This window comes from Colossoma macropomum, unplaced genomic scaffold (genome assembly GCF_904425465.1).
Source record: "Colossoma macropomum unplaced genomic scaffold, Colossoma_macropomum, whole genome shotgun sequence".
NCBI classification, from domain to species: Eukaryota; Metazoa; Chordata; class Actinopteri; order Characiformes; family Serrasalmidae; genus Colossoma; species Colossoma macropomum.
This window is the reverse complement of record NW_023494793.1, coordinates 40,036,181-40,063,400: the sequence shown is the minus strand read 5'-3', so window position 1 is coordinate 40,063,400 and position 27,220 is coordinate 40,036,181. Positions and strand designations below refer to the sequence as shown.

Genomic DNA, 27,220 nt, shown 5'->3' with positions numbered 1-27,220 from the left:
GTCCCTGGCTCAGCCTTTCAGCTAAATGGACTAAGGTTACTGTGGTTTACGCTGCTTGTACGTTGCTTTATCTGCACTTATTTCGTGGCATATTGGTATACATAGGACAAAACTACCTGCCTAAGGAAGGGATTCGACTACTAGTTTGTGAACAGCCAAATGATCAGTGAAACAACTGGCACACAGTACCGTAGTCTGGACAATATAGGATTCTATACTGTGCATAAGACACTATAGTTTATAATTTGTATAAGACCTGTGTTAAATACATCCATCAGTTACCACACTGTAAACAGTGCTGCAGATAAAATCTAGACGTAAATAATAAAATAATATAATAATATAATAATAAAATAATAGAATAACTTTTTTTTTTGGGGGGGGTGGTTTCGGCACATGTACAATAAACACAAATCTAATATGCCTATAAAACAAACTATACGCTTAAACAACTGAATTCAATGTTTTTGTAGTGCCACATTGCCAGCATACTGTGGCAGCGTCTGACCTGTTGGGGACGATGGAGGTGGTGCCGTCACTAGATGGCGCTGTTGAATACCAGAAAGTCTGCCACAGCTTCTCTATGAGGTGGAACTGCAGATTCATCACCACATCCAGAGTAGCCTGAGAGAGAGAGAGCAGAGTTACTAACACTGAAAGCTGACTTTTTCACTGATTACTAATTACAAATATGTAATTAAATTATTGTAAGTGTCTCTTTGAACTGCTTTACTCAAAGTGTGCAAGGTAAATACAATTTATCCACACTAGCATCACACATTCAGTAACTGTGGAGCTCAAACAGCTGCTCTACATTAAAGCCATATCTTGCTTTGAAATCAGTTTCACTGGCTTCAGCAGTGAGTTGTTGCAGCATGTATGAGTGAGCGTGTACGTACACATGACTGACTGAGTAAGCAAGTTTTGTTTCCACCTCTGCTGAGCTATTTCCCATCTCTATTTCCTCAATAATCACAACATAGCTGTCCTTGTGATGGCCTACAACAGCAGTGCTGACCACTAGCGAACCCCACACAGCAACCAAACAATAAGGATCAACAAACAAAGCCACAAAGAAGGTTGTATGTATGTAAAGGAATAATTTTAAGACCTTAATATGAGTCATAGCTGTGCAACCAAGCTTAGTGTGGATAAAAATTATCTTCAAATTGTAGAAAGAGAATCTGAGAGACACCATACAAAGTGTCTAGTCATACACAGGGCATCATTTATAGTTTTGGCCTGAAACGTGTTTTTAATCTACAGAGAGATACACGCTTGGTTTTGTATAGGTTGTATGGTTTTGTACAGTAACGCCTATATTTGCACTGCAGACATGATGACCCCTGGTTCCTATCACCACCACAGTAAAGCTGTAAAGAAACCCAAACCATTTCACATCAAACCAATCTGAACGACTTTGTTTACATCTCTACGTACACAGAAAATGTTAAAAATCGGTGGGATTCCCCTTTAAACCCTTAGAACTTGTATATGGGTCAGTTACTCATTTTAAGAGCTACGCAAGTTACACATCACTTTCATAGTAATCACTGAGCGTCTTAAGATGAATAACTGAATGTGGGGGATTCCTGGCGAACGTCTTCTCCAACAGTGAGTTCTCTATTTGCTATGGTTCACACTCGCGTCAGAGATTCTCCTGCGGTTGGACACTTGCTCCTATATCCAGTTACACAGCCCTATAGTGCACCCCCCCCCCACCCACCCTCCACCAATCACGCGACATGTTTTGGCTTCCTTACCAGGTTGCCATGGCAACCATGTTTACCGTTGCCGCAGCAACAGTTCAAACACTGCACTCCAAAAACAAAAAAAAAAAAAAGGGAAAATTCCCCTGCTTGACAAACAAGTGTTTTTTTTTCCTACCTTCATCTTTTCAGCTCAGGAAAAAACAGGGAATGGTTGTAAAATGACAAGATTTGTGAGAAAACAGAGTGAAGAGTATGAAGAGTAGTTTTAGTTTCACTCCTTTTTTCTATTTACGTATGTCTTTCCACAAACAGGACAGACAGGAGTGAAAGCAGGCCTTTAAAACCTCCGAGATGACAAAGAAATCGAAAGTTTCCGAACAATGTGACAGACAAGGTATCCGTCTCTATGCCTGTCGTAAGTCTAGAAAAAGAGACATGCGAAAAAAAAAAAAGAAAAGGAAAGAAGAAGGCTCTTTCTTTGATTGACAAGAGAAAAAGTGGTGACAGACAAAGGCAGGAGACGAGTGGCCTGAGCGGCGGTGCATGTGTGTCTCTCTCGCTGGCTGAAAGGTTAATTGGCATGACTGGAAAGGCACTGAGAGAGGGATGAAAGGAGCTTTGGAACAAAAGGTGTGAGCTGAACAGAGAGAGCGAGGGGAGGGACGGCCCGAGACCATCAAACTGGCCCTCTCGGAGAAACTGCACCAAACACGGCCAAATACGCGGCCCGGCCAAACTCTGGCCGCTGCGCATTCGGCAGGTGTGCGACTGAGGCGACCGGGCACTGCGCTCGCAGGCTGGTCAGCCCGTCTACGTGTTCTAATATAATTCTAGACTGACTTTTTTTTCCATTTTTTTTCAAAAACTGGCCCAAGGTGAAAACTTTATGTCCCGAATATCGTTTGTTTACATCACTGTCACATCTATTTCCCAGCCTTAATGCTTGCTACATCATAATGTAATATATAATTGCTATAATCATGTTTTACTATATAATAAAAATGTTGAAAATTACTGGTGTATCGATGTATGAATGACTATGTGCAACCAAGCATACAGGAACATTTTAGATTTGTATGAATGTGTTTCCCACAGTTTTCCCATGAGAGACATGAAGCCATCAGTCATTTTTAAAACGCCCATCTTCACTGCACATTTTAAAAGGGCCTATATTGTGAAAAAAACACCTTTCTTTACTTTTTTGAGACTGATTCATAGTTTGTAAATGTTTGAAAGTGGTTTTCAAGATGCTCGCCTGTCCATATATGGAAACTAAGCTGAAAAATCGACTTAAACTGAATTTGCTGTTTTTGTGATGTCACAAAAACCCAATTTGCACATTTTAAATATCCACCTATCCATCCTACAGCTGTCTAGCCTGGTCCTTTCTGCTGGACTGCTTTTAGAAAGAGGCACAACACAAAACAACCAATCAGAACAGAGGTATTCAACATATATATCAGCCTTGAAGGCACAGAAAAAAAACAGCCTGTTTGATACTAATGGATAAAGAGTGGTTTTAAATGGACGTGTTCATAAAGCTACACAAAAAAGAGAAGAATAAAATAAGAAAAAAGGCCTTTAAAATATGTAAGAACTTTACATTGTTCCCATAGTACGTGTATAATCCGTTCATTAAAAAAAATGTTATTTATAGGTTTTTATTCACTGTTGTGTAACAGAGTATTTTGTAGCCTTTTACTAGAATGGTATTACGCAGAACGTTTGAGAAATCAGTGGAATTCCTCTTTAAGCATTAAGTTAAAACATGTCCTGTACAGCATTCTGAGCAGCCTCAGGCAGGTCTGGGTGGAGACAGCCATGACATTAGGTGTGAACAAGAGAACGAGAGTGCAGAATAGATTGAGAAGGAGAGAACAGTACCTCACAGTGGTCCCTGTAGATGCTCTGTAGCTTTTTCACATCATTCATGGTGATGCGCTCAGGCAGTGGGCAGGAGCCCAGGTCCAGAGAGGGAAACGGGGGCAGGACATGAGACATGTCTGCAAATAAACAAACATATATACATACATACATACATGTACCACTAGAGGCTCAACATATTGTTAGACTGTGAGTGACTAATTATAGCAGGATCTAGGGAAATATGATTTGGGGAAAATGTCTAATTTAGTTTTTTTTTTTGCAAAGTAAATCGAAATTACTGTCTATAAGGTTCAGGCCTGTTTTTTGCCAAGAAATCAGAGTATCCACTTTTTCTGAGGCCTGACCCCTGAATATAGTGTTCCAGACAGCCAGTTAATTGTGGTTGTGATGTCACAACACATGGAGGGTCCAATTTATCTATAGGCTGTTCACATGATCTGAGTTACTACATTAAATTTTCCATCTTAAAACTTAGGACTTCATGTTGTGAAGGTAGCATGCCATACTTTATTGTTTATTACCTATATATTACTGGCGGTATTGAGTGCTGTAATGTTCATTATTTATGTATTACTAGTGGTATTGGGTTCTACAGTGTTTATTACCTATGAAGTTCTGGTAGAATCAAGTGTTGTAATGTTTATTGCACATGTATGACTGGTATTGCATGCCGTAGTGCTTATTATCTATGTATTACTGATGGTATGGTATGCTGTAGTGTTTATTACATTTGTCTGACTGGTGGAATGGCGTTCTGGAGTGTTTATTACAGATGTATTACTGGTGGTATGGCATGCAGTAGTGTTATTACCCATGTATTACTGATGGCATTGCATGCCGTAGTGCTTATTATCTATGTATTACTGATGGTATTGTATGCTGTAGTGTTTATCACATATGAATGACTGGTGGAATGGTGTTCTGGAGTATTTATTACAGATATATTTCTGGTGGTATTAGGTTCTACAGTATTTATAACCTATGTCCGGCTTGTGGTAGTAAGTGCTATAGTATTTATTACCTATGAACTGCTGGTGGTGCTGGCTCTGCGCGGCCACACTTTGCTCTGGCGTGCCACTGGAGTGCTGAGAGCCGCCGGAGATTCCGTCACCCATCATGCTCACTTTCTGCAGGGGTTTAAACCTGACCAGAGGGGATAGCAGAACACAATGCTAGGGCAGGGGCTCACTACTCACTCTATAGGGCCACTAACCAGGGGACCATCGGGACGGGATACAGAGACAGGCCAGACTGGGGGGGAGGGGGGCTCGTTTATGGCATTTATCACAGAGACAGAAGACACTATGATGGTACTTCTGCATCATTTCTGCCAGTCTATGGCTCATTTAGGCACAAATACAATTAATGAACATCAAAGGGATCAAAGCTTGGCAGGGAGCGAACGGTGGTTAGAAAGAGACACACAAACAAGCACTCACCTCTGTTTCTGGTGGACAGGCTGCTGTCTCATGGCCATGTACTGACTGTCGTCCTGCAGTCGGCTCAGAGGAGAGTCAGGCTTCACGCGGATGCCATAGTAATGGTACTTTGAGTTCCCTCTGATACACACATGCACAAACAATGAGTACAACTTTAACAGCCTTACTTGTGTGTCTATTCACAACGTATACAGCACTTTGCAAAATACAGAAACTTTTCATTTATTTAATGTCCAGTCAAAACAGCCATTAAGTACAAGTTATTCCTTTTGCAGTGTACATATATGTTATACATAAATCACTGTTGTCAGGACAAAACCTCTCCATTTTTGTTGTTTTTCATTATTTGCCATAATCTGAAAATGCCTGTTGCCCTTTACACTGGGTATATTTCATGATAAATGGCTTGGAAAAAGGTCTGGTTCCACTGACTTACACTGAAAATAAAGAAGGTTTTTTCCTTCTCCTGTAAAGTTACCAATTTGGAGATATAAGGTTTTGTTCTGATTATATATATCTTCTGCAAATTAGGAAAGAAGCAGTGTATATATATATATATATATACACACACACACACACACACACACACACACACACAGTCACATTATTATGACCACTTCCTTCTTCTGACCGCAGCGGTGCGTAGCTTATAGTCTGGGGAATGTTTTTGTGGCATTCTCTGGGTATATATATATATATATATATATATACACACACACATACATACACACACATATATACACACACATGAATTGTGAGAAGCAGAATGCAGACTAATCTTAGGAAAAATATCATTTCAGATTTCTGTAAAGAAAATAGTAGCAAGTCTCAGAAAAAAAACAGAAGCTGGAATAAAAGTAAAGAGTGGACATATTAAATACTTTAGGCTTCTTATAAGGAAACAGACCAAAAAGGAATAACTTCCGCAAATCAAACCAAGAAGCTACTGGTGTTCTCAAAACAACAGACTGACCACCCCAGAGTCCACACACCAGCATCACTGAATGTGTCTTGGATGGTGAAAAGTAGAAAATGCACCAAACTTTGGAGGTGTGGAAAACTATCCCTGAAGATTTCTATCAGAAACTGAAACCAAGCCTCCTAAATAGAATGTAAGCTGCAATTAGAGAAAGAGTTGAAATATTAAATAATGAGAAATGTGATACTGTATGGAGCTGTTGAGGCTTCTGTGTATTAAATTGTACTTAATGGCCGTTTCAACTGGAACTTAATTAAGTGAAAGGGGGTCTCATAGTACTGTATAATGAACATAGTGGTGTTAGATGTCTTGGAAATAGAAATACGTTTGTGTGTGTGTGTGTGTGTACGTGGGACTGACCTGGTGCCAAGGCGGCGTGTGCGCAGTCCCATAAAGACTGAGCGGATGAGCTTCCCGAAGGAGGCGGCGTTGACTGGGTCCAGCTTCTGCTCTTGGCAGTGGCGCAGGTAGTGGTGATAGAGGGAACACCGCGCCAAACTCACACCGTCTGCTATCTCGTAGTTATCCAGCAGCCACTGTAACTATAAACACACACACATTTACACACACATACAGACACAAGCACACAGACACGCTACGTCAGATGTTTCATAATCAGCAGAAATTGACACCTTTTCTTTCAGGGCTGCTAACTGATGACCAGCGTGCATAAACAACTCAGTAAAACATAAAAGAAGAGTCTAGAGCCGAGGCACGTCTTTCACAGCGCCGATATGGTAAAAATGTAGTACTGTGATACTTATAGACGTATGAAATACATATTACAACATAGTTTTTTGAGTTTTTCTAGGTTTGATAAGTTGGAACAGACACAATGCCCCAGTAAAACAGCAGTGCCAAAATAAATGAAATAATAAATAATAGGTGCAGCTACAAACACTTTACTGGAATTTCATGACCACTGACATAAACTTTTATAAGAATTTATAAAAGGCTTATTTCAAAAAGCGTCAAAAACTTTCTAGAGCGAAAAGACATTCAATTTGACTAAAGCAGCCTGATGTTACCAAAATATTTTATTAGTGTCACATTTTTCACATACAAAATAGTTGCTAAATGTACAGAGCTAATGTCGTTATGAAGCCAAAATTCTGTCCTGCACCTGTGATTTCAATCTTCAAATGCATAAAAATAAGATACTGAATTAGAAACACATTAAAACTGCATTATATAAGCGTTTCCTCAAAATACGTTTAAATACATGCTGCTGCTAATCAGGCATTTATGTATTTTTTTCTATATGTTGATTCTATGTTTATATGTCTGCAACGCTTAAGTTTGAGCTATGACTCAAGTTTTTTCCAAAGCCAAACAAACCTACTTTCGATGAAAACATAAGTAATCTAAAGAGAACAAGGACGAAAGTGTGGGGAAAACCAAAAGCAACGTAAATACCATCTGTTCATATTCAGTATTCATATTCTGCATCTGTTTGCTGTACAGCTCATCACTTATAGAAGTATTTGGAAGCACACTTCTAAAACAACCGTCTGCCAGAGCTAATATAACTGCTCAGTTTGATATCCATTTATACTAAAAACAGTGAAAAAGACTTTAAAGTCGCAGTTGCAGAAACACGCATATTTAAATTTTTAGTGTAATAAGAATAAAACATCAAACACTTCATTAAAAAAATGACATAATAAGGTAGTTGCTCTACAGTTTAAATTTGAATGTGATAGATAGATAGATAGACAGATAGACAGATAGATAGCTGTAAAGATAGATAGCTGTACAGATAGCTCGATAGCTGTATAGATAGATAGAGAGATAGACAGACAGATAGACAGATTAGATGTATAGATGTATAGCTAGCTGTATAGAGAGCTACATAGATACACAGATAGACACAATAAAGCCATAGGCAAATTTTTTTATTCAGCCAAACCAATAAATAAAAACTGCTTAAAATTATGCACAAATTATTCATCATCCACTTTTTTAAAAGCATATATAAAATAACTCTCTGCTTGTATCTGTTTAAAATAAATTTGAAGTTCCACAGAACTGCAGCCATATATAAAATAACGCTAAACATGTATTTTTGTCAGTTGAACCTTAACATGTAAAAGGAATCATATTCCATGTCTTTATTTATTACTTTATTAAGGTTTTACGATCTGCCGTTTGTTTACAGATTCTCTACAACTGGTCTAAATCTCTACTTTCTACGAAGCATGCCGCTAGTGTTTCAGGAGTACTGACGATATCTGTGATGTGCTCAGGAAAACATATTGTGATGTAATTTATTGTGATAGTGATGAGATTTTGTCAAATCGTCCAACCTCTGAAAGTTTCCTAAACTTCAGCAGATGGTTTAGTCATGGAAAACACTGGAGGGGAGCTTTTACTGCCTGTTTTAGAAACACACAGGACGGCTAAGGAGCTTGACAGCATAATGGTTCAATGGCGGTTTGAAAAGGTGACACGCATTATACCCTACTCTCTCTCTCTCTCTCTCTCTCTCTCTCTCTCACACACACACACACACACACACACACACACCTGTGAGGATCTGTCGCTGGCCCATTAAGTAAGGGGTATTTAATCATGTTTGTAAACGTTTGTAAACAGGTGGGCAGATTTTCCAATCTGAATACATGGAGACAATAAAAGACACTTCAGCTTCTGACAAAGAACAGCTCAGATAGCCCAACATCAGAGGCTTGGAACCAGGGGCAAATCATGCTTTACTGCCAGCTTCCAGTCTGCCCTTTCGGATAGAGATCTAGAGCAAATGTTTCCAAATCCCTGTCCGGGACCACCCCGAAGAGCGCAGTTTAGTGTTAGCACTCATCCACATATCATCAGATAACCATCAAGCCCTTCATGAGGTGAATCAGGTGTGCTAAACGCAGGAAACAGGAGCATTTCTGAGCTGAGACTGAACAGCAAGCAAACATATTCAAAAGTTTAGGCACACTTGGTTACTTGACGTTTTGTTTATGTTCTAAATGAAAATAAGTTAACACAACCTCTGCACATTTCAATGCACAATCATTAGTATAATGAATGTTTCATGTTTTTCCGATATGTTAGAAATCGTGCACTAAAATTTGCAGGAAAAAAAATGCCATATTTAAGTTGTTTTGACCTAAAAAACATCATTTGACCAAAGGTGTTCAGACTTTTGCATATGACCATATGATCATGTGTGAAAATGAGTGATGGTAACAGAGCGTGTGTGTGGGGACGGCCAATATAAAGATACTTAGAGTTATTTCTATAAATTATGTCACATACTGTGACTGTGTTGTCTATTACTGCATAAAATACGCATGAGACTTCTTTCATTGCTGGATGTGCTCTTTTCTGAGTGACTGCACAAGCTTAGAGTGCAGTTTGGATCAGTAAGAGCTTATTATTGTTGTGTTTAACAATAAAGCACTAGTGATGTGTGACTTATGTCCGTATTCATGTGTTTTCAAAGTGGTAGTTTGTAACAAAAACAGAATAAAAATCTTTGAATTTTCGGCTTCCCTATATATCAAAGTCAATGCAACAACAATGCACTGAATAATCACGATTTACAATGAAGAGCCAAACAGCACAAACAGACACTTAAAGGGTTAGAGAACCCTGACCGACTGCATGTTTCCTTACAAAGAGAGCATAATTAGCCCTGTTTAACTGGATTTAGTGCAGCGCTGTGTGGGAAACACTGAACTGGGGCTTTTTTGGTCTGTTCCAACGGATCAGTTCTCAGAAAAATAAACATGATGTGATGCATACTGTGTATTGTGACGCTGTCTTGAGGTATCGTGATGTTTTAACATGTTGCTGTGTATATCAGAAATGTAAATCTCTGACCTCACAGTGATTCATTTCAGTGATGATTCTTTAGGCAATGAGTTAATGCCTCAAAAAACTGATGCATGTCATTTTCAAAAATATTGATATAATTTGTAATCGATTTTGACACTGCAAAATTGATGTTGTTGCCTCCTTCTGATAGATACGTCAAGATGCACTGATGCATTTTTGCCTATTGGTCAGTCCATGCCAACTCAACTAGAGCCTGTCCAGTCATAACATGAAAAAATTGAGCAAAAACTTAAATTTAATTGTTTCGGGGTTTCAGTTATGAACTCTTAAAGTTTGTGCTATTTACAGGGGTCGGCATCCCAAATGGTCAGAAGAGCCATATTGTCCTTTCAACAAAAATCAAACCATCTTGGGAGCCTCAACATTTTATATCCATTTTATTGAAGTAAGGTTTTACTATATTGCCTGTAAATATGTCTCAGTGTGTGCTATTGTATTAGTTTAGGCTAAAAAATATAAAAGAAAACGCAGACTTACTTTGCTCTGCTTTAAGCTTTAGCTCAGCTATAGCTGCTTTTCTAACATCTCCAGCAGGAAACTTTTCCTCAAAAGTAGAACAGTTTTTTGTAAAACGTCTCTCAACATTTGTTTTTTTGCAAGGCTGAAGTCAGTGTCTTATTCACAGCTTTTTGCTCGCATTTTCCCCATTCCACCTTAAATGGTGCCTGAGGCGCCAGAATGTAACTGCTGCACCACTTAAAGTGGAATGAGAACCTGGCAAATGAGAATCTGACTTCACCTTCACGGCTTTTTAGCGTTTGACAGTTTCTCATTGCAGATTAAACGTATCAGGAAACCAGCTGGAGTGATTATAAACACAAATAAGTCCATTCGTCTCCAGATGTTCGTCTTAAATGTCCCTTTTTGCCGTTTCGTTAGCTACTAGCTAGGCGAGACGGTTGTCTGTGTTGCTATGCTGACCAGCAGTCTGAGCTCCAACCTTCAGGGTTAAAGGGTGAATTAGCAGTTCTACATTAACTCCAGTGTTTAAGACCATTTACTGTTAAACTGTGTTGAACGATCAGCAGAGCTTTATTTTACTGTAAAGGAGGATTATTTTATTTTTACCTACAAATCTGATTCTGCTGTGGAGCCGCAACAGGGCAGTAAAAGGGCCAGCTCCGGAGCCACATGCTGCCGACCCCTGTCCTATTAGGTTCTAAACTGCCTATTAAAAGATGTGATTTAGAATCTGCAGGAGCCACCATACAAATTCATAACTAGGAAACTAACTGGAGAACAACTATGAGAATTTGCATGGTTGCAGGAACAAAATTGAAGTTTTTGCTTGAATTTTTTCATGATGTGACTGGACTGGCTCTAGCTGAGTTGGCATGGAATGACCCAATAGGTGCCTGATTTTTTTAATGGAAATCCATGACGTGACCATACATGCTCTAAGTGAGTTGATGTGGATTGGCCCTTTTTCGAAAGTGTCCTCCTGTTTCACCCAGAATTAGACGTGGCCAGATGTAACTAGATCTGAAACTCTCTTTAATCAGCCAACAGAATCAATCTTCAGGACCCTTGGATGCCCACTAGTTAAGAGCTTGCATGCTGAACAAAGATAAGCCATAGCTATCTAAGCAGTTACTCCATCAAAGCCATTCCTACAGAGCCGAAAAGGTGCAGCTAATAGTGAGCAACAGGAGGGAGGAACTGTAAGACAGTCGTCAAGCACGGGGCAGCAGGGAGGGGCTTAGCAGAGAGTTACAGAAGCAGCAGGCCTTCCTTTTGTTCTCTCTGTGTTTAAGTAAAGTTTCTTGGATGACTTACATGTCTGTTGAGCAGGCTGCTCTTGTGAGAGGCAATCCCTTCAGACTTGTGGAGGTTTTCAATCGCCAGTTCAAGCTACAGAGAGAGGGGTGGCATGCAGGACATCAAAAGGGGGAGGGGGGTGAGAAGAGGTGAAAAAAGAGGGAAGAGGGAAAAAAAAAAAAAAAAGAACAGAAAAGGCAATCAGACTGTTGGATCAGTGCATTTCCATCACAGTCAGTCAGTGTTTGCAGCTCTTTAACAGTGAACAAAACACATGCAAATAATGGGGGAGGGTTAAGCTGCAAGCTTGGGTCTCCTCAGACTATGATATAAGGCATGCTAATGCTAACGCTAACACCTCTGTGTTCTACGTTATGATGCATGCTAGGGCTAACGCTAATCCCTCTGTGGCATATTCATTGTTCCTCGCACCGAATGTTTATAAGCAAATCAGTCAAAAGTGCCATGCAAATGTTACAACTTACCCCATAACAAAGGCTCATTGTAACAGACTGAGGGGTGAGTTATAACAGTTTTATGCACAATTAACTACATAACATTCTGTATTATTAGAACCACACTTTCCAAGCTAAACACATACAAATATTAGCAATAAAATTAATAAGAATGTGAAACATTGTTTACATGAATTTTTCATGAATATGTGCAAATTTGTACGGGAGGACACAGACTACTCTCTTTGGGGCTCATTTACCAAACATTCTTAAGAAGAAATTTCTTCTTAAAACCCACTTACGCAGTTTTCACGAAGACTGTGATGTTCACCGATGTTTTCTTATTTGGGATTAGTTCTTAGGTACTTAAGAGCACAAATGTGCAAACAATTCAGCAGTTTAAGAACACGTCGTTAATCTGACGTAGACTTTTTCTTAGGACCTTTCTCAAAAACAAATTTAAGAAAAAACGTAGGAAGATATTGGCGAATGAGGCCCAATGTTTACTCTCTTTGTTTACTTGGTTGTAACACTTAAAACTAACCCCCTCGTGTGGAGGCTGTACTTTAGCCTGGCCAGCTCTCGCTGAGAGTTGGTTGTATACTCACTGTAAGTTGGGTGATTGAAATAATAGCCTAAATTCTGTGATTTTATTATACAATTTGGGGAATCACCTTACTGAAAGGCAGCATTCATAAGGCTACATAAGCTTCTCATGACAACTGACATAAACCTATACACACATTCTTAAATTATTACGCTTATTGTAATAAGTGTTAGTTGTCATAGCACTTGCTGAGGTGAAATCTACATCTACATTGACAAAAGCAACCTTTATGACAACTGACGCTTGTTGGAATTGGGTGTTATTAATGTTTATGTAGGTTTGTGTCATTTGTCACAAAAGACTTACGGGGGTGTCATGTAGCTTTACGAATGCTGCCCTTCAGGAAAGTATGAAGCTATTCAATAATCAAAAAACAATGAAAAAAATTACTTTAGTGGAACAAAAACTGCCTTTAGGGTGAACTGAGAAATATCTGTTAGAATTTGTAGATGGCGTTGCTATGGGAATAAGAGAAGATGACCAAAAGCAAGTTCCATTCAACCTGTATTACTACATAAAAATACAGGTCACATTTTACCCCGTGTTAGGTTATGCCCAATCCTGTACACACACGCTGTTTTGAATTTGTTAGGCAGGTTATGGTCTACTCTCATTGTTTACTTTGGGGGTCTTAGTTGTAACAGTGTTATAACTAACCCTGCCATATGGAGGCTGTACTTTAGCCTGGCCAGCTCTCGCTGCGAGTTGGTTATATACTCACTGTGGGTCGGGCAATTTAAGTAATATAGATGTGAATTTCTATATTACTTAAAGAGAAAGAGGTGAAATACCCAAGGGCAGCATACATAAAGCTACAAAACACATACATAAACTATTCATGACAGCTGACATAAACCTATACAGATATTTATAAGGCTTGTTCCAACATGTACACTTGCTGATGTGAAACGGCATCTGTACTGACAAAAGCAGCCTTGAAAAGTGAAAAAACATTTACAGGAAAAAATATATTATTATGGTAAAAACAGTTTTCGGGGTGAATCTTTAGTCCTCTCTGTCCGATTGCTGTCAGCTTATTTTGATTGCAATGGGAATACGAGAAGGCGACCAAAAGCACGTTCTACTTAAAGCTGTGTAGCTACATATACATGCTAAAAACATGCTCCCCCCTACACACTCAGGGGGCACTGCTCCAACTTGAATGTTGGCCTTGGATGAACAATGGGATCACCCCTCATTTCCCCTCATTTCCATTTTCTGAAAATACCTTGAATTTATCTAAAGCAACACCACTTACATCCTCATGCTGTGTACAGAGGCAGAGGATTTCTAAGAATAAGTGAGGCCGTCCCTCACTGTGGTAAACTAAGTGGGCACAGCCAGTCCCTGACACAGGAGCTTCTCTTTCAAGAGCAGAGAGAAAAGGGGCTCAGAGAGAGAGAGAGAGGGTGCCACACAGAGACATGCGGAATAGTGGCAATACTCAAAAAAGAACGAAAGGGAGAGAGAGAGGGAGTGAGGCAAGGAATCGGTGAAAAAAAGCAGGCCTCCTTCCAGATCTCTTAAAGGCTCCCAAGGGCTCTGGGCCAAACGGTAATGAGCTCTGGGGCAGCTTTCTCTCGCAGGGCGCTCGAGTGCCTGTAAGAAGCGCTACAACAAGGCCCAGCTGAATTACTGAGGAGCAGCAGCAGCAGCGGCAGCCTTCTTCCTAACCGGTCATAGTCTCTCTCTTACGTCCACTCCATCATGCAGCTGGACTGGTTTTACTACAGCATTTTGTGCAAAGACCACCCGTCACCTTGATTTATTTAAATTTAACTCAAAAAGGCCCTTCGTTACTCATTTTCACGAGATATTTCTGAGGACATGATATACAAGATAATCCACTAGCATACATGGAGTTTAAGAAATGATTAAAAGCTAACAACCACCTGGAAGACCTGATAGACACCAAAACTGCCCCCATCAGATAAACAGCACTGAAAGCTTTCATCTCTGAGAGAGAGGAGAAAATCAAGCTGCTTCAGATCTGAAAACATCCACAGGTGTTTCTGTCCATCCTTCCACTGTGAGAAGACGACTCAGCGCTGTGGGTCTGAAAGGATGTGTAGCTCTCAAGAAGAACCTCACTAAGGAGATGGACACATCAAACAAAGAAGCTGAACAATGGACTGACCACCCCTAGAGTCCAGACCTCAACACCACTGAATGTGTTTGATTACTTCAGAAAATGATCAACCAACTTCTAAGACTGAACTTTGGAGGTGTGTCTGCAGATTCTTTGAGAAACTGAAAGTGAGGCTCCTGAAAAGAACGGAAGCTGGAATAAAGGACACAATAAATACTGAAAAACATAATATTCTATGTAGTTGTTGAGTATTTTGCATAAATTATTGTTAAATATATTTTCTGCTTTTATTCCTGTCGCTGAAAAATGAATAACATTTACTGAATCACTGTTCGGTTGGAAATTACGTGAAGGGTGGTCTCTGACTTTTGTTATCACATCACACTGCTCCAAGATCCATAAGAATCCCATGGAACTAGTACAAGGCAGGCCTGTGTTTGACACATGCGTACTGTAGTTATTTTAATTTTCTATTAATACTAGTCCATTTCATCATTAACTGCACTACAGTGCCCAGCATGCACTGCACCGTAATGTGCTCCCACCCCCTCCCCAACAATGATCTATGGGACTTAACCACAAAAACGAACAAACAAAAAAGGATGCCATGAGTCCAGTTCAAGCGAATGGGCAGTTTTAAAAAACCTACTGTACACTGGGGACATTTAAAGAGGTTTACCAGTGACCCGCAGCTAATGTAGCCTATTATTTTATATAAAACAATTTGGTTTTATTTAAAATTATTTTTCAGTCGATCAAGTATTCAGTACCTATTTTTTGCCATTGTAGTTTTCGCTTATTTTAAACAATCTATGGCCAGATTTGTTAAGATGTTTTAATATGGCCCTTTTAGTGGTTGACTTTGACACCCCTGAACTAATACAGGCACCACAGATTCATACAGGACCAAAATCACAGATGATCATCTGTAATCACTTAAATTACTGAACCTTCACAGTTAAACTAATCCAGCTCCAACTCGACCTCTATCTTTCTCAATCTCTCTCTGTGTCTATATCTCACTCAGCCTCTCTCAGCCCCTCGCTTCCCCTCTCTCTCGCTCTCTCTCTCTCTCTTTTCCACCTCATGGACCCACAGGGACCCACACTCTCCTTGGCCGTTATTACAGAGACACTGATGCTGACGCATGCTGGAACTTCAGCCACTGCTGAACACTGAGTGACTGCACATCTGGTTTATTTCATCAGCACATCACTGGATTAGAATTCCACCGAAATCCTTTCAGCTCAGCGTGTGCTGGAAGCTCTCATACAACCTTATATTCTTATATTCAAAACATCTGCTGCCCTGAGATGCCTCAAGGAACCATTATACAACCACAATAACAACATCATAAAGATGTTATAACAAGCTTCTGTACGAGTTATAAAACACGACATGAAATAGGCATTACTTTGTTGTAGTTAGGTGAAAGTGACTGTCTTTCCCCTAACTACCAAGAGGATACAACAGGATTCAATTTTAAAAAGAGAGGTGCTTTGCAGTGACCCACTTTTGGTTCAATAAAAAAAACTCTGAATTCTTTAAAGGGTCATTGAGTGCGTTTACATGCACTTAATAATTCCATGACTACAGAAAATCAGATTTTGTCAGATCAACGCGTTTACGTGTACCTGTGTAATCAGATAACGGGGGAACTCCGGGTCTACATGCGTCGGGCAGTAATCAGATTTCTGCTTTGAAACCGGCCAATAAACTCACAGAAGAAGACGTGACGTAAACATAACGTAAAACTAAAAAAAAAAATAGCACGTTTTTTAAACACCGCGCCACTACACCTAAAAATATGAACATACATCATCTAAAAAGTGAAGAATATTTAAATTCTTCATTTCAGCATCATTCCAAAAGTGTTTTGCGGTCTGTTTTTACACAAGTGCAGACTGAGAAATCCGAAAGAAATCAGAGTAAGAGTTCACATGCACTGAGAAATCTGATTACTGAGCTAAAATCCAGATCTGGATTTCTAGACCTTACTCCGATCTAAGAAACCAGAGTGTGCTGTTTATATGACCATTTGAATAATCAGATAACTGCAGAAATGTGACTATGATCAGATTATTGAGTGCATGTAAACGCACTCACTGTTAAAGAACCTCTAAATAATAACAACCATACAACAAGCAAATAACCACAGAAGAACCTTTCATTCCAATTCAATGTAAATTTGTTTAGCGCTTTCTACAACTGGCATGTCGCAAAGCAGCGCTACAGAAATCCTGGTCCAGTCGTTCTGCAAACCCTTCCATTAACCTTCATTTTTCAGAGGGAGCATTTTAGAGTGAACAAAGTGTGAAGAGCCTATTCAAAGTTTCAAGTATCTCCACATATTAAGGTTCTAAACCAATTTAAAGTTTATCCTACAACTGTACCTCGAACCAAGAACCATTTAGGAACCTTTAATGAGTTTAAAGGTTTTCGGAAACTTTCACGAGAGCAGCTCTATACTGAGCAGAGGGGGTCGTACCGCTGCAGAGGAGGATCGGGCGGAGTGTGAAGTGAGGTGCCGGCCGCCCTCCATCCCGCCGTGAATGAGATAGGCGCTGCCGCTGGAGATGATCTGGCTGCCACCAACGTCCATGGTGATGCCCACCATGCTGTGAGGGGATGCTCCGCTGGCCGAGGAAACCACCGTGGTCACCTGCGTCCCCCCTGTCTGGGAGTCAAAGTAGGTGCTGCCCTGCCCGTACAACTGGGCTTCCGTGTAGTAGGAGTATGCAGTGCGGCTAAAAGAGAGACAGAAAGAGAAAAGGGTGACAGGGGAGGAAAAAGAAACAGAAAAAAGAGAAAGAGAGAAAGAAAAAGGCAGAAGTAGAGAGAAAAAGGAAGAAGAGAAAGAGGAAAGGGGAAAAGAACAACAAAAAAGGAAGGAGAGAAAGAGAGAGACAAAAAGAGAGAACTTTGCATGTAGTTTATTTCTCATATAATGTAAGTTTCTCATAAAAATCTACATCATATAAATGCACCAGATCTATATATCCCTGCTGTCTGAAGAAAACCTCGTATCTCCATTTTTTACGTTTTTCAGTTTTTGACATAATTTGAAAATGCCTGTTACTCTTTATATTGTCTGCAAATTTCATCATGAATGGATTAAAAGAAACGACTTAGAAAAAAGTCTGGTTCCATTGACTTACATTAAAAGTAAAGCAGGTTTTTTCCTTCTCCTGTAAAGTTACCATTTTGGAGACCAAGTTTTTCTTCGGACAACAGCGAAATATTCGTAGGGAATACAGAGAAAAGAAACTCTTAAAGCGATAGAAGGACGTTATCGTGTATATAGACTTCAAAACATAAAAAAAAAAATACAAAAATTAAATCAAATCTGCCTTGTTTAACGTTCACACCCCTCATAAACATGTAATTAACATTTATTTGTGGTCTAATTACTTATATATTATTGAAAAAGTTGAAAGGCTTTTAAGCCTCTTAACGACCCTTTGAGGTTTAATGACCGAACATTCCAGCACGCAAGGCTTACGAAGGGTGTCACTACACTACAGAGGAAACATCAAACCTTTTACTGGAAAGATCTGCTGAATATCAGAGAAAACAGTCCTTAAGAAAGGTGGACTTCACTCCACTGGACCTTATCCACTGTGCCACTGGTTCACTAACTGTGCTGTAGATACTTAATATTTGACACAGGACCCTGTGGTGCTTAAACCCTTTTGGGCTATCTGACCACTTTAAAGCCACGCAAGCTAAACTAGTCAGACGGTGAAAAAATGAATGAATGTGGTTTAAATTAATAAAAATAAATGTAAAAATAAATAATGTTAAGTTCAATCTAAAAATGACATGCGGTACCAAGCAATTCAACTGGTTATATTGAACTGAATTAAACACTGAGAATGAAACAACGCAAAGCAAAATATTTGACTGTTTACAGTGTAGAAAAGGTCTGATATGTAGGGGTAAAATATTACACATATTTACACTCTATTTTAATTTTCTATTAAAATCCCTACACCCTTACAGATATAGTACTGTGCAAAAGTCAGAGACCACCCTTTGTTTACTTCATTTCCAGTTAAAATGGCCATTAAGTTATTCATTTTTCAGTATTAGATAATTTAATTTTTTCAGTATTTAGTGTTTCCACTCTTAACCTTCATTATAGCTTCCATTCTTTTCAGGAGACCTGCTTTTAGTTTTTCCACGAAATCTACAAAGTTTTCTGCTTTCTCACAATCCAAGTATTCCCAACCACATCCAGTGGTGTTGAGGTCTGGACTCTGGGGTGGTCAGTCCATCGTTCAGCTTCTTTGTTTGATGTGTTCGTCTCCTTTTCTCAGTGAGGTTCTTCTTGAGAGCTACACATCCTTTCAGACCCACAGCGCTGAGTCATCTTCTCACAGTGGAAGGATGGACAGAAACACCTGTGGATGTTTTCAGATCTGAAGCAGCTTGATTTTCTCCTCTCTCTCAAAGATGAAAGCTTTAAGTGCTGTTTATCTGATGGGGGGCAGTTTTGGTGTCTACCAGCTCTTCCAGGTGGTTGTTTATGCGTCTTATTTTCTCTGTAGCTCTTAATCAGATTTTAAACTCCAGTTTTGGAAACTCACTTTTTTCTTCCTTATGCAAGTTGATTAACTAATATCGAATAATATCTCCTGAAAATGAATAACTTGTACCTAATTGCTGTTTTGACAGGAAATTAAATAAGTGCGACTTTTGCACAGTACTGTACGTTTTCTTTGCATAATAGCTTTAACTGGACGTCCGTAGTGGAGGTCACTTACATGGTGCCATTGGGGTAGACAGCCTCTCCTCCTTCAACATACTGCACCTGGGAGGGGTATGTATGCTGGACCGGCTGCACCTGCCACACACACAGCAAGGCATAAACAGAGCTTTAGCAAAAAATCAATACTTTGACAAGACGTGAACACAAAAGCTGCTACATTAGCGAAACGGTTTAAGATAAGAGAGCAGCAGGCTGCAGGTTTAGAGCGGAGACGAGAGAGTGACAGTGTGATCTTGTAGCTGGCGCTAGTCGCGGTAGAGATGCAGTCAGTAGGTGGCAGCCGGAACAAAGCTTCACGCTAACGAATAGAAAAGCCCTACTGGGCCAAAGCACAGCTCATTAAGGGACTCATCATGACGGGCTAGAACCGTCACGGCCCGGAAAAAAAAAAAGGCAGACAGAATTCGGATTGGGCATATCAGTGTTCCGGGGCCTGTCAGAGAGGCACTGCTTTAGGAGAAGAGGGATCTGGAGACACACAGATAAAGAGAGAGAGAGAGAATGAAAGAGAGAGATAAGGAGAGAGTGGAGAGATAGGAAAAAGAAAAGTGGTGTGGTAGAACTCTGCAGGATGTGCGAGGCGTGTGCGGGATTAGACTGCCTGTCCTGTGAGGTGTGTGTGTGTGTGTGTGTGTGTGTGTGTGTGTGTGTGTGTGTACCTGCTGAGGGACCTGTTGCACTCTAGACAGCTGCTGCACCTGCACTCCCTTCTGGGAAGAGCCTGTGGCCTGAACTGACACTCGCTGCCATACAGGAACACACATATACACACACACGCACACACACAAGCACAAAAAAAAACAAAAAATCAGTGCCTCATCATTTGATAAAACTGGCTGCACACTCTGAATGTCTTCCTGACGTGCGTTTTAGGGCTGCCTGAATTTTAATGAATTTTAATTCAATTCAATTCTGATTTTTTCAGAAAAGCTGTTGATTTTTTTGGCTGACTTATTACATTTTACTACATATTATCCAACAAACACAATCAGCGTCATTCTCACAAAACTGTCTCAAGACATGTCCACAAATATGAGTGTCTTAATCATCACACAAACAGTCGTTTGCAAAAGTCTGAACACCCCCAGTCAAATTACATTTTGTTGATTTTTCAGTGAACATATTTTAACACATCTTCTACAGAGAACACACTCAAATATTGCACTTTTCTGCTAATGTTAGTGCACAATTTCTATTATATTGGAATCTATTGAAAAAAAATAAATAAAACATAAAATGTAATGCGCCATGACTTTTGCACAGGCCACATTTTATGTTTTATCACCCCCCCTCCCCCCAATATGCTAAATTCAGCAAACAGTAGTTGTGCATTAACATGTGCAGATGTGTGTTCTCTGTAGAGGATGTGTTCACTTCATTTTACGTAATTTGACTAGGGGTGCCCAAACATTTGCATATGACTAATTTGTAGAAGGTAAAGCAAAACGTGTGGCGCTAATGAGAATTTGGCCACAAACTCAGAAATGGTGATGAAAATCAATTTAAAATGAATGAAAATCATTCAGGTTCATTTTAAATAATTCAAACGGACATCATTGTTTTTATATTTAAAAAAAAAAAATATTGGGTTTAAGTCATTTTAATTTTTTTGAAGTTGGGTCCTAGTGTCTGCCATGTTTGTGAGAACAACCCATAGGGCTGAGTGGTAGGGGCGAGGGCTGACATGGGATTGGGCCTCGATGGTTACAAAGCATTAAGCATCGCCGGCTGTAGGGACGGTAAAACCCTCGTCGTCGTTACACAGTTGTTGCTAAGCGATTTTGTTTTGTGCGGCATTAACACAGTTTTATTTTGAGTCACCGTAGCCACGGAAACCAAAGTCACTAAGCAAGAATTCTACAACAAATGGCGGAACGGAGTGTTTCACTGGCTTTGCTCATATGATGACGTCTTTAGAAAAACTATTAAATTAATCAGCATCATTTGCACAGAATTCATTGAAGGTGTGTTGATATCGAGTGTAAATGAAATTCTAATCCAACACACACTGATATGTAAATGATCTCTTTCCTAATTGGCTGCCCTGTATTGTGGTTCGTTCAAAAACAGTTCAGGCTGAAACTTAACTTCAGCGTGAGTGGGTGGAGCTTAACCTGCTGTAGGCTGAATATATATGTAAACTTGTGTTGATTTTCATGACATCACAAAAACAACAATTCAACAAAAACAACTCCAAACGTGTTGTTTCTGCAGCTTATCGTCCTATATGGACTGCAACGAGTAGGAAGTGAACATTTTAAATGTTCTTCATATTCTAAGATTCACATTTTTAAACAAAGGCAAGGAATATTGGGTTTTCCATGATTTGGGCCCTTTAAGTTCACCGTCAGAGCCCTAAGCAGACCAGGGCCTCCCAGCGAGCACGGCTTATGCTGAAGGTCGCTGGTGGTTTCTGAGCTCAGCGCTGGCTTTCTTCAAAAACGTAAAGCTGTCAGAGCCATACGTGATGCACACCCCGAACGCCTTAATCTAAATTATCTCCAGCCGGGTCTCTCTGGACGTCTCAGGCTGGATGGTCGGTCCAAACCCAACATCTCTCCTTCCAGCCGTTGACATCGGCATGACAAATCATTTTTCAGCTCGCTCTGGCGGCGCGAGGACGTGAGTGAGGAGGAAGGTTCTTGTGGAGAACAATCTTCCATCATTCCTACACCATCCAGCAGCCACTAAATCTCGGAGCAACTGGCCGACAGAGAGATGATGATGGCTGCACTGCTTAAAAGGTTCTTCATCACAAACCTGGGAAGATGCTAGACTGAAAACGTGCAGCGTATGGCATCACCAGGACTGAGATTATGAACCCGTCACACAGAAATGCTATTTCTGCATCTTATTCAGACTAATATGACACAACACCAGTCAGAAGTTTGGACACACCTGATTGTATGCACGTTTTTGTTAATTCTAAAGACATTTAGATCTAAAGGTTTATGGTGAAAGGGGAACTCCTACCTTTTGACTTATCTGAATAAATCTCTTAAGATAAAAAATAGTCATTCAGAGAGGTTTCACTGAGTCACAGTGGTGGTGATGGGAACCAGACACCTAAAGCTTTTAATGCCCCCATTAACTAAGGGGGCACTAAGACCCAGTCTCATTTCTTACTTTTACCCCTACCTCTTGTTTTCGGGTGCCACCTTGTTCCTTCTGAACTAAGATACAAGGGGTAGTGGTCGAGATCTTCCTCTATGAAATGGGACCCTCAAATAAAAAGAGCATTACTTCATTAACAGCTTCATTACTAGCGCTGCTCTGTAGGCGACCCTGCCAGTCTGCAGTGACAGCAGAGGAGGGTAAAGTTCATCTCCTCACTGCTGAGCTTTAGTTACATTTAGGGCATCATATGCCTTCAAAAAGGTGGGGGGGTGTCACTTACTTATTATAGCCCACCCCTAATTCTTTGGTGATATGAAGCTGAAGTCAGTTATTCGCCATCTTCTTGTTCGCATTTTCCCGTTCCACCTTAAATGGTGCAACAGAATAGAATTGCTGCAAAATTTAAGGTGGAACGGAAAATTTAGCTAGCTAGCTACCAAGACATTAGCACACCACATAAAACAGTGGTTAGCGTATTTTTTAACAAAGAAAATTCTCACATTTGTGTGTTTCTTTGGTCACAGTCATCTTTTTCTCATAACTCTCTGTTTGGAGCCTCTGAAAAATCTCTGTTTGGAGGGCCATGTAGCCCCAACACTTCGCCCTACCCCTCTATCTCAACAAAAAAAATCGAGACACCCTACCCCTAGACGTGAACGGCAGGGTAAGGGCTAAGTGATAGGGGCGAGGGGTGAAATAGGATTGGGCCTAAATAGTTACAAATATGCAGCCTAATGCCCAAGACATAGTTTAGATATAAGATTACAACCTAAAACTTCATTTTTAATGTAATTATGGCAGAGAAGTATATGCAGGGTGTTCTAAGACAAAATAGTACACAAACAAAAATGCATTTCTTTCAGATTTACTACTAATCTACCTTTTTCAACATCACATATAAAAGCTCAGAGGACACATATAGGTTCACTGGTGGGTTTGGATAGTAAATAAAATAGTTACATTTTCAGATATTATGACCTCTGGTTCCTATCGCCACCACTGTAAGGAAATCTGAGTCTGTAAGCGTCTCTACAGTGAACAATTTCATACCAAAACAACCTCAAGGAAAAACAACCTCAAGGAATCAATTACATCACAACAACAAAATCATGCAGAAACGTTAAAATATGGATGGAGTTCCCCTTTACATGCTTGAAATTTCTTTCTAAGACAAATAGAAACAGTGAAGTTGATACCTATGTATTAATTTATTCCCAACAAAGAAACTGAAATGCAAACATTTTCCGGGAAGGAAAGTGCATCCCGACCTTTGACTGGTACTGTATGCAAAAGTTTGGGCACCCCAGGTTGAATTACATGTTTTGTTGATTTTCTAAGTGATAATAAGTTAATCCTCTACTGAACACAGTTTATTCTACACTTCTGCATATTTTAACGCACAACTATCCTGTAGAGGGTGTTAACTTATTTTCACAAATCAACTAAACAAGTAATTTGACCAGGGCTATTCAAACTTTTGTGTACAACTGTACATTGACCAACACGACAAATGTGTTAGGGACGTGTTGTAATGAGATAAACTAATCATTCACAGCTAAACTACTTGGTTATCTGTGCCCGTGTTTACCTGTTGTGATGCAGGGACTGGCTGAACGACAGGTGCTTGAGCTGAAGTGGACGTCCGCATGGCCACAGCTGTTGCTGGGGAGTGAACGTTTAACATGTTTACATCCTACATCAAACTCGAAACTTCAAAAAAAGGCAAGGAATATTGGGTTTTCCATAAATATTGGGAATATTGGGACACATGGTAATGATATAAACTAGTCATTCACAGCTAAACTACCCAGTCATTTCTGTGTGCTGTGCAAGTATGAACCTGTTGTGATGGAGGGACTGGCTGAACGACAGGTGCTTGGGCTGAAGTGGACGTCCGTATGGCCACAGCGGTTGCTGGGGAGTGACCCTGACCCGCCCTCGGGGTTCTGCATGATGCCCTGTACACAAACACACATACAGAAATACATTAGGGTAAGCTCAGAATACTGAGACTACTGCCTTCTTCTGTAATGAACGGCTCATAAGCACTTTACTGTACTGCAGAGGTCAATAATGTACTTATCATATCACAATCTCACAACTCCATGATTTTCATTTGTGATTTTTTGTCTTTACATTGAAATACACATAGCACTGCTTTGACACCAGGTATCAGTATTAAGCACAAATCACTAGAAAATACAGAGAAAAAATAAATAAATGGGATCAAATCCCGTAACAAATCTATCCTGAAATAGCAGGAGTTCATGCGGTCATGTTGGCTGGATGTGGAATAGTCTTGGATTTTGGGAAAGTTCTGAATTGTCCAACTTTTGGATGCTCATCTTAAAGGGTACGTACATCCTAATGCCTTTTTTTCATGAAATATATATTATATAATATACATATTACATCAGTCTTACTGAACTTTTAACACATTTTTCAACCTGTCACAATGACGTCATTACTGTGGTCAGTTCAGCCTCTGAAGGGCCCCTTCTGGTTCCATTCTGCCATAGGCACACATGACGTAGATCAGTACAATCAGTGCATATCGATCAACCAATGTTCCCACCCTCTGATGACGACACCCACCTCATGCAGCGCTCAACAAACAGGAGTTTGACATACGAAACGTGGACTGTGAGAAGACAGTCATAATTTAAACAAGGTTTTCACTCTTCTACCTAATGTAAGTTAAGTCTAGCTGTGTGAAAAACTGCCACAGCACATCACATGAATGCTCTGTAAAATGATGATGTCTTGTAATGTGTTTTCACCTCTTTTCTGCCTGTTATTAGCAGAAATTGCCACCATTGCTAACTTTTCAGTGTTATATTTCCACATTTCCTACTTAAACACAACTCATTCGGTCCATCCCTGTCATCTGTTTGCTTTCTGGCCTAGTGCCCAGCCTTTTCCCGTCCCAAACGGTCAGTGTATGTCCCATTTTTGAGCATTTTTCAAAGTTGAATCAGCAGTGGAGTGGAGAGGAAGCTAGGGTTGTGTCGTTACTCGTTGTGTGAAAAGGTTATTTTAAAGCTTAAAGATGTTTTTAAAGAAAAAATATTGGATTTGTTTTGGTATCGGTATCCGCCAATACTCTACGTTTCAACAGTAGTATCGGTGAGGGAAACAGTGGTATATCCTCTAATTTTAAAACACAAGCTGCCCTTTACATTGTATGAACGTATGGTAAAGCATGGACCAATAGAATCACAATTATGTATATTTATGCTTTTTCTATATACCATTTCAGAGATATTATGTGTACTGTTATAAAGGCTCACCTTCATCTTCACAACTGTTCACATCTTGTAAAATTTAACACTCATTCCACATCTCTTATGATACCAACTTATTTTGAGCATTCCTACTTTTCCCAGAACTCTCGACACCTGCAGAGAGCGAAATTCCTTCTGCATCTTGTACTTGGCGAATAAAAATGATTCGGAGTTCTGAGAGAACGAATCTGCCAGCAGGCCCCACAAAGAGCCTTTTCACCACGCAGCTCGCGCATTCACTCCGGGCCAGCGAGAGAGAGCAGAGACCGGGCCAAACCCAGCAGAGCCGGGCAACTGGACCCCCAGGAGCCACTCACCTCTGAACCGCATTATAGCTGCATGAACAAAAGCTACATTAACAGTCCAATCACAACCAAGCGCTGCACTCAGGCAGGAGTTCAACTACAGCCAGGAGCAGAGTGTGTGTGTGTGTGTGTGTGTGTGTGTGTGTGCATTAGACAAGTTGCTACACCAATTGCCTTCCTCAAATTGCTAATCCTAATTTTGCTAATCCTTGCTATTTGGCTCATATTAGAAATATTTTTTGGTTATTTGTTACTTATATAATGTTGACAGGCTTGTTTTTCCTGGAAAAACACACATGTGAATATAATGTAACTGCTTTGTCTGTGTACATCTTTTCTTTATGGCTGCATAGTGTTGTTTAGAGCCTTAAATATTTGTCCGAATAGGGCTCACGACGACATTTGCCAAATATGTGTCATGTTCAAATGTCACGTTCAGGTTCTCATAGACCTCCCACTCCTAACACCCCACACTTTCATTATGTTTAAACCATTTTTATCTGGCATGCTGGAGTCACTCACTCATAAATTTAGCATGACATTCACGAGGACCACTTGTGAGCAAACAGACATGTGGGTTATGAAACAGCGCATTATGGAACGTTTATCCAGACTACAAAAAACTTTGAAGCTGTATTAAATTATTAATTATGATGAAAAATTTTGTTAAAGCAGAATTTCAACATTTTTGACAGCTGATTGTTTGAGTAAATCGTTATTTTATATAGTTTTTTTGTATTTGTCTGTGATCTAATGACGGCTGCTGTTTTTGCTTTGAAGTAATTTAACCGGCGCTGTCCTGTCGGGTTTTATTCAGCACGCTGGGTTATGATGGGCTGTTTCAGGTCAGTTTTGAACAGAATTTTGTTAGACATGGGTCAGTTTCAGGCTCAAAATATGATGTGGTTCTGATTGAGTTCAGACAAACTGGTCTGGCTCAAGTCAGGTTTGGACTCAAAACTGGAGGAAGT

At 39.9% G+C, this 27,220-nt stretch overlaps 1 protein-coding gene across 3 annotated transcripts in view; it reads right to left on the bottom strand.

The window, feature by feature from the left end:
- The window catches only part of rfx2 (regulatory factor X, 2 (influences HLA class II expression)), a 58,404-nt gene that overhangs the window by 8,009 nt on the left and 23,175 nt on the right, over window positions 1-27,220 (bottom strand). Inside the window, exons 2-12 of one of the 3 annotated variants that reach the window (XM_036579538.1) lie at window positions 24,501-24,618; window positions 24,249-24,322; window positions 20,203-20,286; window positions 19,539-19,618; window positions 17,261-17,519; window positions 11,640-11,714; window positions 6,378-6,559; window positions 5,039-5,158; window positions 4,621-4,742; window positions 3,597-3,715; window positions 509-624 (exon numbers count right to left, since the gene is read on the bottom strand). In XM_036579538.1, coding sequence (XP_036435431.1) covers window positions 509-624; window positions 3,597-3,715; window positions 4,621-4,742; window positions 5,039-5,158; window positions 6,378-6,559; window positions 11,640-11,714; window positions 17,261-17,519; window positions 19,539-19,618; window positions 20,203-20,286; window positions 24,249-24,322; window positions 24,501-24,612 — 1,343 coding nt within the window. In that variant the 5' untranslated portion in view covers window positions 24,613-24,618. The remainder of the gene's footprint in view (window positions 1-508; window positions 625-3,596; window positions 3,716-4,620; window positions 4,743-5,038; window positions 5,159-6,377; window positions 6,560-11,639; window positions 11,715-17,260; window positions 17,520-19,538; window positions 19,619-20,202; window positions 20,287-24,248; window positions 24,323-24,500; window positions 24,619-27,220) is intronic. The other 2 variants (XM_036579539.1, XM_036579540.1) reach the window with 2 other exon arrangements.